General features: G+C 36.7%; 1 protein-coding gene and 1 long non-coding RNA gene across 8 annotated transcripts in view; one reads left to right on the top strand and one right to left on the bottom strand.

Moving 5' to 3' along the window:
* LOC310922969 overlaps positions 1–13,996 on the bottom strand; it is a 279,318-nt gene that overhangs the window by 163,441 nt on the left and 101,881 nt on the right. The gene's annotated exons all lie outside the window — the stretch shown is intronic.
* MPDZ (multiple PDZ domain crumbs cell polarity complex component) overlaps positions 1–13,996 on the top strand; it is a 91,856-nt gene that overhangs the window by 7,086 nt on the left and 70,774 nt on the right. For all 7 annotated transcript variants that reach the window (XM_083883090.1, XM_083883088.1, XM_083883089.1 and 4 more), the window contains exons 2-6: positions 789–855; positions 1,432–1,598; positions 9,125–9,346; positions 10,292–10,431; positions 12,422–12,635. In XM_083883090.1, the coding sequence (XP_083739216.1) occupies positions 840–855; positions 1,432–1,598; positions 9,125–9,346; positions 10,292–10,431; positions 12,422–12,635 (759 nt within the window). In that variant the 5' untranslated portion in view covers positions 789–839. The remainder of the gene's footprint in view (positions 1–788; positions 856–1,431; positions 1,599–9,124; positions 9,347–10,291; positions 10,432–12,421; positions 12,636–13,996) is intronic.

Genomic DNA, 13,996 nt, shown 5'->3' with positions numbered 1-13,996 from the left:
AAAATCAACAGTTCATATACCTGTGATGATATTGAGCTCCTCACTTCTCCTCATCTGTCCATATTTATCAAACATGTTCTGTCGCTGCAAATTTCTGAGCAATTGCAGGTGTACATTTTTAAAAAGCCCCAAACAACCCCAAAAAGCAGCAAAAAAGAATAAGCAAAGCAATTTCAGAATTTCTTCCTCCCAGTATAGAATTTCCTTGTGGAAACCCACTCTGATGAAAACTCAGCTATCATCCACATCTGAGTCTCAATTCCAATAGGCACTAATAGTAGAGGCTCTAGTGTCAGACTTGCAAGCCTGTAGCCTTGTGGTTTATATGACTTTTCTTTCAAAGGTGACGGTAAAAAATGTGCTATGGCTTATGCGCCTGAAATTGTCAACACAGAGCTTGAAAACTGATCCCGCAGGGAATGTCTTTTGTGGATTACTGCAAAGGAAAGCGATGAAACAGTGTAAAATACCAGTGGCAGCTATGATTCATAGTATCTGATTAAAGCAGTGCGGGACATGTTGTGCAACAGTATGCAGACAGCTGCTTTGATATGGAAATACAAATATATTACAAAGTATATTCCTAAAGCAATTTTCAAGAATGTTTTGAGCATCAAAGTGAGTCAGAATTTGGTCACCTTTGAGGTTATTTGAAATATCTGTGGAGGTAGTTTTTTGTGGATTGTTATTTCACTGTTTATTGCTTTCAAAAGTCAAGCTTTTTTCTTTCTCTTCAGAGCTTAATATTTCTATAAATGTGACCTTTTTTCCTTTCTGTTACTTTACAGGGAAATATTTACTCTTTCCAGTGTTGAAATAGAGACTGAGAAGCAGAAAACATGTTGGAAACAATTGGTAATTTTTTTTCATTTGTATGACAGTATTTTTGTGGCCAAATCAAATGTGTGTGATGGATTTGGAATATGGGTGTATACTGCTGAGAGTGGTTTTGAAAAAAAATTTAAAAATCCACTGTGCTTAGAAATGCATGTTTCATTTGGGTTTTTGTTTTTGAAAACAAAAGCTGTACAATCATATGTTTAGCGTATTTAAATTTTAGCCTTGTCTTGATTTCATTGTTTTAATCTTTTCTTGAATTAAATGTTTGCATGGACAAGACAAATGTTTTCTGTTATGACTATTTATGCCACTATTTATTTACAGTGGACTGTAGCCACAGTTCCTGTAGCTGAATTTCAGTGAAGGCTCTTTTATTTTTATTACTCATTTCTTGATGGACAAAAATAAAATTTTTGTTGGCTTCTGATTTATGCTTTTCCTCTGACTTCCTGCTTAATTGGACAGATTGTGATTTTTGTTCGAAATGGAGCCATTCAAATTGTCTGTAGTTTGAACAGTAGAGAGGGTTATATTGTTACCTTGTGTGGCTGTTTCTAGACTGCTACTGACTAGGAATGATTATTGCTGCAGATACACATCGGGCCCTCCAGGCCATGGAGCGCTTACAGGCAAAACTTCGGGATCGAGGTGACATTGCAAATGAGGAGAAACTGAGCCTATTAAAATCAGTGCTGCAGAGTCCTCTCTTTAATCAAATTCTGAGCCTTCAGACTTCTGTTCAGCAACTGAGAGACCAGGTAGGAAAAGCAATCTTTTAAGTGCAAGGGAGAACTTGCTAAGGTAATCAAAGATGTATGTGTTTTTGCTTGTTGAACAATGAAATAGCTTAAACTAAACATATGATCCAAAGGTCTGGGGCTTTGTTCAGGCCATATTGCTCCATTGACTTTTTGGGGCTTGGTGAGGCCATTTTTTGTGTATGTGATTTTCATGTATATGCTCATTACTTGAAATGTGCAGGGTAGGGAAATGGCAGTATGAGTGGGGGGTTAACATAAAGCTTTCTTTCTCTAACCTTCAAAAGGAGCTTGTTTTCTATGAATGCCAGGACTTTTTTCCTAGGAGCCTTTACTGCTCTTTTGTGTCTTACCCTGCTAAAATGAGGATGCACACAATAGCTGTGGAATAGTTGACTTCAGGAGGATATGAAGATCTATTTTGTACTTTGTGTAGGAATAAAAGATCAAAGAGAAGCCAGAACTTCTGCCTCCTTTTTGCTTGCTCAGGGTATTAAGTATTAATTTTCTGCGTGTTTTCAATGAGCTTGAGAAAAGGGTCAGCAACTTAGCTATATTGACTTTATTTGTTGCTATAATTTTCTTGTCAGCAGAATAAGAATATGAAGAATATAGAAAGTAGTTCAGTAACTGAATTAGGACTAAACTATGTATCTGGCTTTACAAATTGCTGTTCCTGTTGACTCCTGAAAGATGGCCAGCTCTGTCTGGTATGCAGAATTGCTGAAGTGGGAGGGAACGAACTCTGCACATTGACCTTATCATCAGTGTGGAGCCCCATCTGGTCTCTGACCAGACTGTAATGAGGAGGATTCCTCACCATCCTCACAGTACTTCAGCTGTGTGGCAGAAGAATGCACTATGGCCCTTTATTGCTTCTTGTGGATCGTTGTGATGCTACTTTACACAGACAAGAAATAAATTAGAATGGTGTCTGTGTTGTATTCATCATGATATTTTTCAAATTTTGTCTGTTTAGTATTTAGAGACTTGGTGACATTGGAGTAATTTTAAAAAATCTCAGGTAAAAAAAAAGTCCTGAAGATTTGTTTGTGCTGCTATTTGAAAATGAGAATCTGCAGTGACATCCAGAAGTGGTGTGACTTATGTGGTGAAGACCCTGGGAACATACAGTGAGAAGAAAAAGTATGCCTGAAACATTAATACAAGTTTGGCAAAATGGAAAATTAAATTTTCATTTCTGGACATTAGCTATGAAGTCAAAGGATGGCTGTCTTTTTAAATACAGTTGCCTAAATTAGAAAATTAAGTAGGAGAAATTAGGATGGGTAATTTAAGGCAGGTATTTTTTAAAAAGCAAAGAATAACTTCACCTTCTGTCCTGACTGCATGTTTATCTGTGAAGTGACTTTAATAATCTGTGCATGTTGCATAGTATATGCCCTGTGTAGTTGACATTTGGATGTGAATTTCCTTTTTTATGTGTGCTTATATGAATACTTGCACATGTAAATATATATTTCCAGCATTCTTAGATTTGTGTCAGTTCTTCATTCTGTATTTTTTCTGTAGAATTTCTTCCCTGCAATATAACATGAGATTACTGGTTTTATTTTGTGCTATTTAAATATTTACAAACATACTGAAACAGGACAAAGAATACAAGCACGAAATAGGCAGTTATGCTAAAAAACCTTGTATTTTTAAAGGTTCACTTTTGAGGACACCCTTTTTGTAACTGTCAACTATGCTCTTGAAGCTCTTAAACTACAGGTTGATGAAAACTGCAAGGCATGTGAGTCGTGACCAGGTTTTGTGGCCAAGCTGTGCCAGACTAAGAAGACAAGTTGTTTCCCAACAGTTGCAGTCAGAGTTGTGTTTGAGCCACGATGACAAATGGTGCTGAGTTGTGTAATGACAAGATGTTGCAGCTTCTACCCACTGGAGACAAAGATGGCTAATTTTTTATGTTTAATGATGAGCTGCATTGACAGTTGAATGGGATTTGATTCTTTTCGAGGTGAAGTGTGACAGTTTGCTTAACTGCTCCTATGTTTTTAATGAGTTTTTAAAGAGCTACAAGGCTACTGCAACATTCTCAGGGACATCATCTGTTGGGACAGTGTAGTTTGAAAGAGGGAATGGGAGCAAAGGAACTGGAATGCCAGTTTACTTTACGGAGTCAAACAGATTCCTTGCAAGTATCCCAGCAGTAGTAGGTCAACCAGAGGGCCTTTCCCTGCTGTTGTGCTTCCATGTTCTCTGGTTGTGCTTCCTCACTTCCAATGTGATTGCTGTTGCAGCTAGCTTCTTTGCTACTCAGGGATCTTGCAATCAGTCTTGAGCTTCTTGGAATGTCCAGAGCTGCTACATAGCAGCTGAAGTGCAGAAATACTGAAAATTTCTTTTTGTATAAGTTGAGATGTAGGAATGCTGGGAACATTGCTTTAAGTGTTGATACAGTGCAGACATGGCTTGTGTTGCTTTTTTGTTAAAAAAATATTTTGAGCTACTGCATGTAAGCACTGCTTGATTATATTTAGTGTGTGTGACTAAAACATAAATTTTGTCACACTAAGTAGTATTTATGAATTTTTCTTTTAATCTTATGTAAATTATGTCCACATTGGAGATATTTATACCATAAGGAGAAAGCCAATCAAGGAAAAATAGCATAAGAAAGCTTATAAAACAAAGCAGTAACGTTTCATACTATAATTATACTATCACAGTTCTATAAAGCTACTTTTTAATGGAATTATGGTGATTGTATTACTGTAAAGTAGTGCAATTCATAAGTTATAAAAAATATTTAATTTTAAGATTTGCACTTGTGGTTTATTGTCCACCCACCCCCAGAATGACTTATACTTCTGTGGTTAGCAAGGATATATAGCAGTTATTCTCTACTTGTTCATGCTATAAGCCTGAATTTCAGGGGTCACATGGAAGATAGTGGTCATCACATTTCTGCTTACTATTTGTCTCAGAATTCTGAGCTTCTGCCTTAAGTACTACTGTAAATGTCTGTTTCAGAAGAGACGTGAAATGTGAGGTTTTTGCAGATACACACACAAAACTTTACTCTGTTAACAATTTAACATTTTTTTGCGTTTATTTTTTTTGTTGGAGTTTCAGAGGTCAGATGACATTTTATGTGAGGTTGGCTTCAGATGCTAAGCACATCCTCCATTAAACATGAGCTGTGTTTGTTTAAAAAAGGTGGGATGAAAATGAGATGTTCCTATCAGTTGCTCTTAATGAGATTGTGTTCAATGCTGTGTTGTAGCTGTGCTGTGTATTGAAATTTTTAGGAGAAGCTTTTAAAGTTCTAGTTAAGCTAGTGTGAATTAGAAGGTTATTTTTTCCTTTTCCTGCAAAGGAAAAGTATGGAAGACTTCTTTTCAGTGATATTTTAACCATCATGCAAATAAATATAATCCAGTGTTTTCAGAATTGTGGAATTCTGAAAGTTACTAAGTTATGTGTATTAAAAAACATGACCAACTTCCATCCTTTTGCTTTGAAAGGCAGAAGGAATGGGAGAAGTCAGTCAATTCCTATATGTCTACAGTAATGCCCCAGCTCACAGCATATGGAGAAAGGATGAAATTTCAAACGGAGAAACAGGTCACTATATTTCCAGTTTGAACAGGACTTGGTCAGTGAAAACATACAATGTAAAAACTAAAAAAAAAATAATTGGGCTATAAGTACTTCTATTTCAGCATGAGAATGTGTAAATTCTCTACCAGGGAAAAAAATCATAATTCCCAAAGGACATTGCCTTATCTTTTTGGAAGAAGTCCTTCAAACTTGAGTAGAGAAAAGCATGGTGAGATTGGGCAGATGTTCAGATGAAAGTTAAAATGCCCATCATGGCTGCTCTGCTCTTAGAACATTGCAAACAGTGTAATGAGCTGCCTAAAGCAATCAATTCACTTTTCAGTAGTACTAGGAGAACATACTTAAATCATAGTACAAGATTAAGTGATACAACAGGTATTTTGGATTCAGATTAGGCATATAATATTATCCATTAGGGCAATGTGTCATACTCTAAAACCTTTTATTTTTGATGTGTAGTTCCAGTTATTCTTTGATGATTATGCATAGAGAGTCTTTTATTGTATACTAGAGAAAAACAGTATCGTAATGCGAACACCATTTATAACATTCATACTATTCTAAAACTGCCATAAGTTTAGTTACTGTGGCTTCACGTAGATTTTTGTGGATGATTTTTGTAGTGCAACTTGCTGCCTACACATTTGTGTGTAAAGAAGTACTCTAGATACATGAAAGACATAGGCTTTTTATGCAGAGAAAGGTTTCACAAACTGGGATTGTCTCTGCATTAGCAGTTTGAAACACTGTGTAGTGACATGGAATAAATTTAAAGCAGTGGATTCTCAGCTACAGTCAGTTTCTATGACATAAAATTCTGTTTCTCTTTTTGCCCGCATGGCTCATTCTTTGTAAAGTAGAAGATGTTCTAGCTTTCTGTACACGGTCTTAAATTTTGCTTTTAGGATAATTATAGAATTTTCCTTCATTTCTCTTTTTTTTTCTTAGAAAATGACTGCACACTCTACTCAAAGTGGAGAATTCACACAGAGTTGGGCTTTATAAGACTGTCAGTAATACCAATGACTCTTCCCTTCTGCCACCCTGCAACATGAAACATCCAGAAGCTCCTACCACAGTAAAAGGGCCCCAGGATAGAATAATGCAGTTAGAATGGTGTTAAATGAAATTGCAGACATTTAATGTATTTTTCCTAGGTGTAATCATACTAATTGACGTCATTACAATGCTCAGCTGCTGAGCCTGGCTCAGTTTGAAGTTACCTCTCCAAAAACTGCATCAAAGTAGTTTAGTGAGCTCTCACTGATTGACATTGGATAAAATTGGTAGGTTTTACTTGTACTATTCTGGTTTTTTTTTGTTGTTGTTGTTTAGGCTAGCTTTGCTGGCTTTGCCAGAGGAGGTGATTAGTTCTGTAGGGACTGCTTTGATGAAGAGTGGTCTGAGGATGGTAGCCTTTAGCAGTTTCTGCAATGAGCACTGCAATTTATTAAATGAATTTGAATGTATGACATTACTATTACATTATGAATCTATTACTAACATTGTGATATCAGACCCGTATACTATGGCCTTTGGTGCACATGAAAGATAGTTCAGGTATGCATGTCATATACTCTCAGGTTGCTTTATATTGCTGTAGAACTGTAAGATTATTTTCAGTAGAACCAGTTACAAATGGTTAATTGCAGTGTTAGATACTCCTAGGATTAATGTTTTCAGCAGTGACCATTTTCTGTGGAAAGAAGCATAACAACAGGCTCTCTAAGAAGATTTGAAGGTGGAGGAGAATAAGAAATAAAGGACATAATTGACCAAGTTCAGTTAATACAGTTTTATATATTGAAATGGACAGTATTTTGAAGGTAGAAGTGAATTAATCTGTTATATGACCTTATGCAGGTAAGAAACACAACTATGTCATAGACTTTACTAGTTTCAAATCCATTCATATAATGTAAGGGGAAGTCTTATATTCTCAGAAGGATAGAATTTGATTATGTCTCCGGGTGTTGTTCCATGTAATGAACTGTGAAACAAGGCTTGTCTACCTGTGCCTTACAAGCTTGCCAAACATTAATGTATGTGGTTAAAGAAAGTGCGTATATGCGCATTTTAGGTGTTGCATTTTGTTTGAAACATAATCTAATGATTTCTTACAAGTATGGATAAAGAACATAATCAGTGTGATATTGATGCCTTGGAAGGCTGACCTGAAACAGAGACTGGTCAGAGTTAGAGGATAAAGTAGGTATTTATTGAAAGGGCTTCAGGATGTACCTTGGGCAGGACAGGAGCACGACCAAGGCTGTGCCCAGGGCGGACTAAGACTGGCTGACCAGTCATGAGGTCTTACATTTTTGTAAGTTTTGGTCCATTGCATATTGGGGTTTAATTGTCCAATTACAGCTTCAGGTTGTGAGGTCTCATCCCTCTTGTTTTCTTTCTTCAGTCCACCGTTGTTAATGCTGTTGGGCTGAAAATTGTCCTTGGTTCTCAGCAGGAAAAGGATTTGTTTTTTCTACCTACTCTGAGAAGAGAGCTTACTAGCACTTAATATGAGGCTCAGAACTACATCCCTAGGCAGCACAGAATCTGCAAATATGAAAGCTAAAGCTTAAGACCTCAATACAAAAATCACTGAGTTCCAAACCTCCAAATTTTCCTCTTTACAGTTTTTTATGTCAGAGCAGGCTTAGAAATGCTGTTGAGAACTTTTCTTTCTAATGCCTCGTAGTATTTTTTCTTTAACTTGAAGGCCTTCCCGGCCACATAAGTTATTTGACAAATTATACTTGTTTTATTGCATTTTCCTAAAATGCTCAGATGAGATGGAATTGTATGATGGAGAACAATATTCACCTTTTAATAACTGGACTGTTGGAGGACTGATATGATAAGCCTAATAGAAGTAACATACTTGAACAATTGAGACTGATGCTGTAGACATCTTAGAATATATCTACTGTTTTGAAATTTTTATTGATACTTGAAGTTTAAAATATGACTTTAAGGAAGAGGAATCTTAGGTTTCTGTATTGTGATGCAGCATGCTAGAAAGTGTGCATTGTAAAACTATGAGAAGTGTTTGAAACTGCAATATAATAGCAAGTAGGAAGCAAATTTGTGTGGAATAAAGCAGTACAAATTGACAGTCAACAGGCAAGTAGAGCAAAAGAAAGATGAGGGTTTCTGCTTCACCTGAGCTTTATATCACCAGCAGCCATTCATTAGGTTGGTTGGCACAGATCTGCTTGAAAAGAGGTTATTTACTATGGCTGTGCAAAACAGAGGATTTTCTTACTTTCTTTTCTGTTCTAAGAAAAGTGGATTGTTAATTCTGTTTGTGTGAATGTGTGATTGTGACTTTCAGATCAGCCTTGTGGTTTTAGACTTGTTCAGTAGTCTTGTATTTAATCCTAGCTCATGCAGATAGTCACATTGGTTGCTGTAGTACATAGTGATGTGGAAACCCTGACCAGTGAAATTTGTTCTCTGTGTAGGCTGTGAGATTTATTTACTTTTTCATCAATATGTGCATACTTTTTTTTTTTTTTTACATTGTAAAATAACAGATAACTTTTTGTTTGTTTGGTTTGGTTTTTTGTTTCTTTGCTTTTTGTTTGATTGTTTCCATAAGTACTGATACTATAGAAAAAAATTGTTCTTGGTTACCTCTGACATAGTGATGGAATACTTCAGGATACTATGGTGGTGGGAACAAATGAATTTTAGACAGCATATGGAAAATAATTTTAGGTTGTTCCAATTTTTTTTGTGTGTTTTATGCTTGTAGTTCACAACTTTACATTGGGTATAAATATTGAAGGTAACTTTTCTTCTTAAACTGTCTGTTTAAAATTGCAAATTGGAGTTTCAAGTACTCCTAATGATCATTTGGCTTGTGATAATGTTCTTGCCTAATGAGAAGGTTTCTGCTCTTTCTGTAAATGCATATTACTTTCAATCTTTTGCAGGTAAATATTACACCTTCCATACATTCCAGTGGTGAATTCCCTCAGCTTCTCCATCATGGTGTGAACGTGGGGTCCTTGCCACTTAATGAGTCATATTTGTTGGCTCAGCAGAATGGCAGCCCAACTGATGTGTTAGAAGCATCAATGAGATCCATTACTCCTCAGATTAATGGGAAATTCTCTAATGATGGTTTTGAACAGCTGATCAGAAACATGTCCCAGGTAACCCTGTCATATAATAACCAAAAAATATGGATTATTGATTATATGAAGTTTAAGATACATATATGTTTACTTAGAAGCAAATTAATTACTACACAAACCACAAAACTACTTCCTGTATAAAATAAAAGTAACCTTTTAGTTTGAGAAACAATTAGTAAATGAGAAAGCAGTTGAAAAGTTACCCCTGATGTAGTCACTCATGAGCTACTGTCCTTAGCTGACCAGTGTGTGTATTCCAGATCAGCATGGCATTATTTTTGCATGCTCATTGTAGAATTGCTGCTCTATGCATGAGGGAGATACTTTGTCAAAGCATGCTCTTGTATGCGTAATTAATGAAAGCTAGTTCTATGACTTTCTTGGAAATAAAATGGAAAATTTTGACCTTGATGCACTTTGTTCTGTAATCTTACTACTTTCCTGTGGTAGGCAGAAATGGTGCACAAGTCCCTTAAGTGGCTGGAGCTGGGAATGCCCAGGCATATATTCTAGGATTTATCTGTTTAATCTGTAATAGAGCAGCATAGGAAAAGTCTAATGGTGTTCAGGAGAGCTTTTTTGCATAGTCCAACTTTTTTTTATCTTTCTGAAATTCATCCTCTTTTTCTAGTTTTGCTTGAACGTTCTCCTGTACCCTTTAAAATAGATACATATCCTTCTTCAGTCACTACTAAACCAAAACTCTGTATATTTGTATTTTGTTTCCTGATTTCCTCTTCTGGGCTGTAATAATATTTATTTCTCAACTATTTTATGTATGATAGCAAGAAATTGGAAATGAAAAACTGTGTTTCAGTTATTAGCTTATATAGTCCTGCCCAGCTGCAGTTGTCATCAGAAATTAATTTCCAAGTTGTTTGCTGTGTTATTATTACTGCTTTTGTTAATTTTTAACCTTTTAATGTCAGTACTCTTGTTTTTTTTTTAACTTCTTCTGAACAGGGTCGTCTTGTTGAGACAATTGACCTTATTAAACCTCTCACTGGTGGTCTGGGCTTCAGTGTTGTGGGACTCAAGAGTGAAAACAGGGGAGAACTAGGAATATTTGTGCAAGAAATCCAGGAGGGAAGTGTGGCACATAGGTAATATTACTACTGATTATTTTATTATACTAAGTGTTAATGTTACACTGCAGTTCAGTTGTGTTACTGCTGTTATTTTGTACAAGGGCATGTTTCTCTCTTCATATTCTGAGCATCACTGCAGATGTAAAATTACTTGCTACAATTTATGTAATATTGGAACAGGCATTGTATGAACTGTTCTTCATTTATGGAAACCCAAATGTCATTGCTCTGGGGTTTTTAAATAAGAAAAAAAAAGTTACTGTTCTGTGTCATGTCTCTTAAAGTTGAAACACGTATTTTGCCATCATTGAATGCACTGAAGAACAATTCTGTGCAAAAAAGTTAGCTGTATCTGGCACTGTTTTTGTTGGGTAGAGTCCCATGGAGCAGGTGTGAAACTCAGATTTGAAGTCAAGCATAAAGTGAGGGATATTTACAGAGATACTCAGCTGATGTAACAGAAGCTCAGAAATAGTAATAGATTGCTGAAAGTATGCTTAAGGCTTAAAATCCAATTCCACAACTAATGCTGAGAAAAGTGCCCAAGGGAGCACACAAACTCTATGGTAAATGGCAGCAGCACTGGTTCACTGCAGACTGGTAAGGTGTGTCACTGCTAGGGATCCTGGCCCAAGCTGCTTTGTAGTGTACTCTATGTTGTGTGGAGAGGCTGAGTCATGTTGATGCTGTTTCTCAGTGTGCTTTAGGGAGATATTTTTGGATTATTTATGATCTGAACACTGTAAATCAAATAGGAACATGGGCAGGGGAGACAAGAATATGGTATACAGAGTTAATTGTAGTTAATTGGTTACAAAATGTGGCATGCTTCATATCTCTACAATATTTTTTAATCTGCCTAATTTCCACTTTCTGTTTTTTATTTTGGTTTAGATGAGGTTTTGTTTTGTTTTCTGTTTGTTTGTTTCCTTCCCATTTGACGGGTATATGCTTTTACTTCACTTACTGCTTGGAGGTGAGACCTGTCTTTACTGAATCAGGCCCTGCCCGATTCACTGTCGAGGAAAAGAACATTCAACAGCCGTTACAGGGCTTATAAACGAGAAACGCTCTGTCAGTAATAAGTCTTTGAGACCACTCTGAAAAACAGTTCAAATTCACAAGTGAAATACTATGGGTTGAAACTAAAAGTTTTTCCTGAGTGCTCTGCCTGGGGACTGGGTTTCTACTATACAGATGCTTACAAAGGCTGATGTAATAGAGACTGTTGTTTTCCTTGCTGCCCTTTATTATCAGAGCATTTCCACTTTGGAATGCAAAGAAGTGGTGGAGGAAAGAGAGGGTAATTCAACTGTGTAGGCTTCATACCCTTGCTTTGGAGTACATCTGAGGAAGGACTCAGTATGTAAATTTACAGTGATGTTTCCTTTGTAAAAAAGTGAAGAGGTTTTATTTTAATTTGTTCATGGACTTTTCTCCCTTGTATAAAAAAGATCTATTTTACCTTTTTTGTTTGGTTTCTTTCTTTGTCCTTCTTTTTTTCATTTATTCTTTTCCTTTTTTCCCTGCCTTATTTTTCAGCAAAACAAAACTTGTTTCTGTTAACATATTGGTGAAAGTGTATTCCACTCTATGGTTTGATGAGTATTCAGAATGGGTGCATTGAACAAAGTGAGGCACTTGGTCTGTAAAGCAAGAAGCTCAAAGTCAAGGATAATTATAAGTTCCCAGGCTGTGTTTGGGAATGACTGAGATTAATATGCTTAGTCTCGCATGGGGTTTGGGGAGAAGAAAGCTGGCTAGGGGATAGTAGCCAGGGGAAAGTAGCAATGGGATTAGCTTCAAAGGGAGCAATCGCCAGGGTGCTGCATCAGCTCTCTTCAGCACAACTGCAGGGAGGGATTAAAAAGTGGGGGGAATAGAGACCAGGTTATTAAAAATCCTGAAAGTTGTCAAAATATTGCAATTTCTGTGGTAATGTTTCCTAGATTTTTCTTATTTTTTTATTTTGTCATCCCCCTTCCTGTTTATACCTATGTGACAGGGATGGAAAGCTGAAGGAAGCAGATCAAATCCTTGCTATTAACGGACAAGCCCTTGATCAGACAATTACACATCAACAGGCTATCAGCATTTTGCAGAAAGCAAAAGATAATGTCCAGCTAGTTGTGGCTAGAGGTGCTTTTCCTCAGCTCATCAGTCCTGTAGTTTCCCGATCTCCATCTGCTGCTAGCACAGTTTCAGCCCACTCCAACCCGGTGAGTATAGCCCAAATATCTGTATATTCAGTTCTGGACCTGCATGTATTTATTGCATATAGTCTTTTTAGTCATTTTTGGTAAGTTGTACATACATTCCTTCACAGTGCTTGAGGTTTTTCTTCTATTAATCCTTATTGTACCTTTCCCTTACAAAGAGTAGAAAACATTCAGGCTTGCTGGGGGAAAAAATCTTCATCTTGGATGTACTCCTTGCTCCCATCTGCCAAATAATCTGTGTCCACCAGTGCAAATGCAGCATGTTTACCTTACTTGATGAAGCTTTATTTTGAGGCAGCAAACAGGATATTTTTCTTTGCCTTGTGCCTGAGCAAACAATTTTTGAGCCATTGTAATCTGATCTGCACCACCAGCTGGATGGGTGCTTTTGTGTTTTTTTTTTTTTTTTTTTCTGTTGTCTTTTAACATGAGGGCTCCAGTAAAGTTAAAAAATGCACTTAAGGACTCCCCAAAAAGCAGCTCTGCTACAATTCATTTCTTATTAGAGTTTTTGCACATCTAGGTGTAGACAACACAGTTCATAAACATGGTGGTATTAACTGTACTTTCTGTTTGTCTTGCCTTACTCATGTAATGGTTTGTCTTGGGATGAAACAGCCTATATATAGTTTCTATAGGTCTTGCTGTTCAGTCATCTGTGGCCCTTTTTTAGGGAGTCAATTACCAGACATATAGAGAGCAATCAGTCTAGAAAAAGGGACTGTTTTAGTGGGGTTTTTATTAATTAGCATAAAACTTTTAGTGAAGAAATGCCAGAATTATTCCTTTTATCTGTGCAGTGACTGACCTGACTTTTCCTGCTGGCACATAGGAGAAGCCTGCTCTCCTCCAGTATTGCTGTGACAAACTTCTTTCTCTATGTGATTGCCCCTTTGTTTACTGAACAGCTTCCCTTGCTTGAAAAGGTGCTTCTTACAAACATTCCATAGCTGCTTCTCTTTTTTTATCATACCTTTCCTGGTTCTCGTGTTCGCTTTGCTTTCAAATGCAACATACTAAGAGCCATTTTTTTTCCCTTCAGGGTTTGCTTTATCATGTTGATTTTTTGTTAAGATTGGATTTCCAAACAGGTACCACAGGGCTTTGGGTTTGCAATACCTTGATTATTCAGAAAAAAAAAAAAAAAAAAGAAGCCTGTTTCAAGATTATACCTGGTGTAGCACCAGCTGTGGTTTTAAATTTCAGATGAGTTTACTGTCTGAGTTCTTCTTCAGGAGAAAGAATACCATGAGCTTCCAGCTATCCCTTCAGGTAGTGCCCCATGTGAGTGAGTTAGGATTTGTCTTTCTTTCAGAGCAGTTTTGCTTCTGTCAGAACACAGTCTGCCATCAGAATGACTT

The sequence above is a fragment of the Zosterops lateralis genome (assembly GCF_965231275.1).
Source record: "Zosterops lateralis genome assembly, chromosome: Z".
Classification (NCBI taxonomy): Eukaryota; Metazoa; Chordata; class Aves; order Passeriformes; family Zosteropidae; genus Zosterops; species Zosterops lateralis.
The sequence above is the reverse complement of the archived record's forward strand: the minus strand, read 5'-3'. Positions and strand labels throughout refer to the sequence as shown.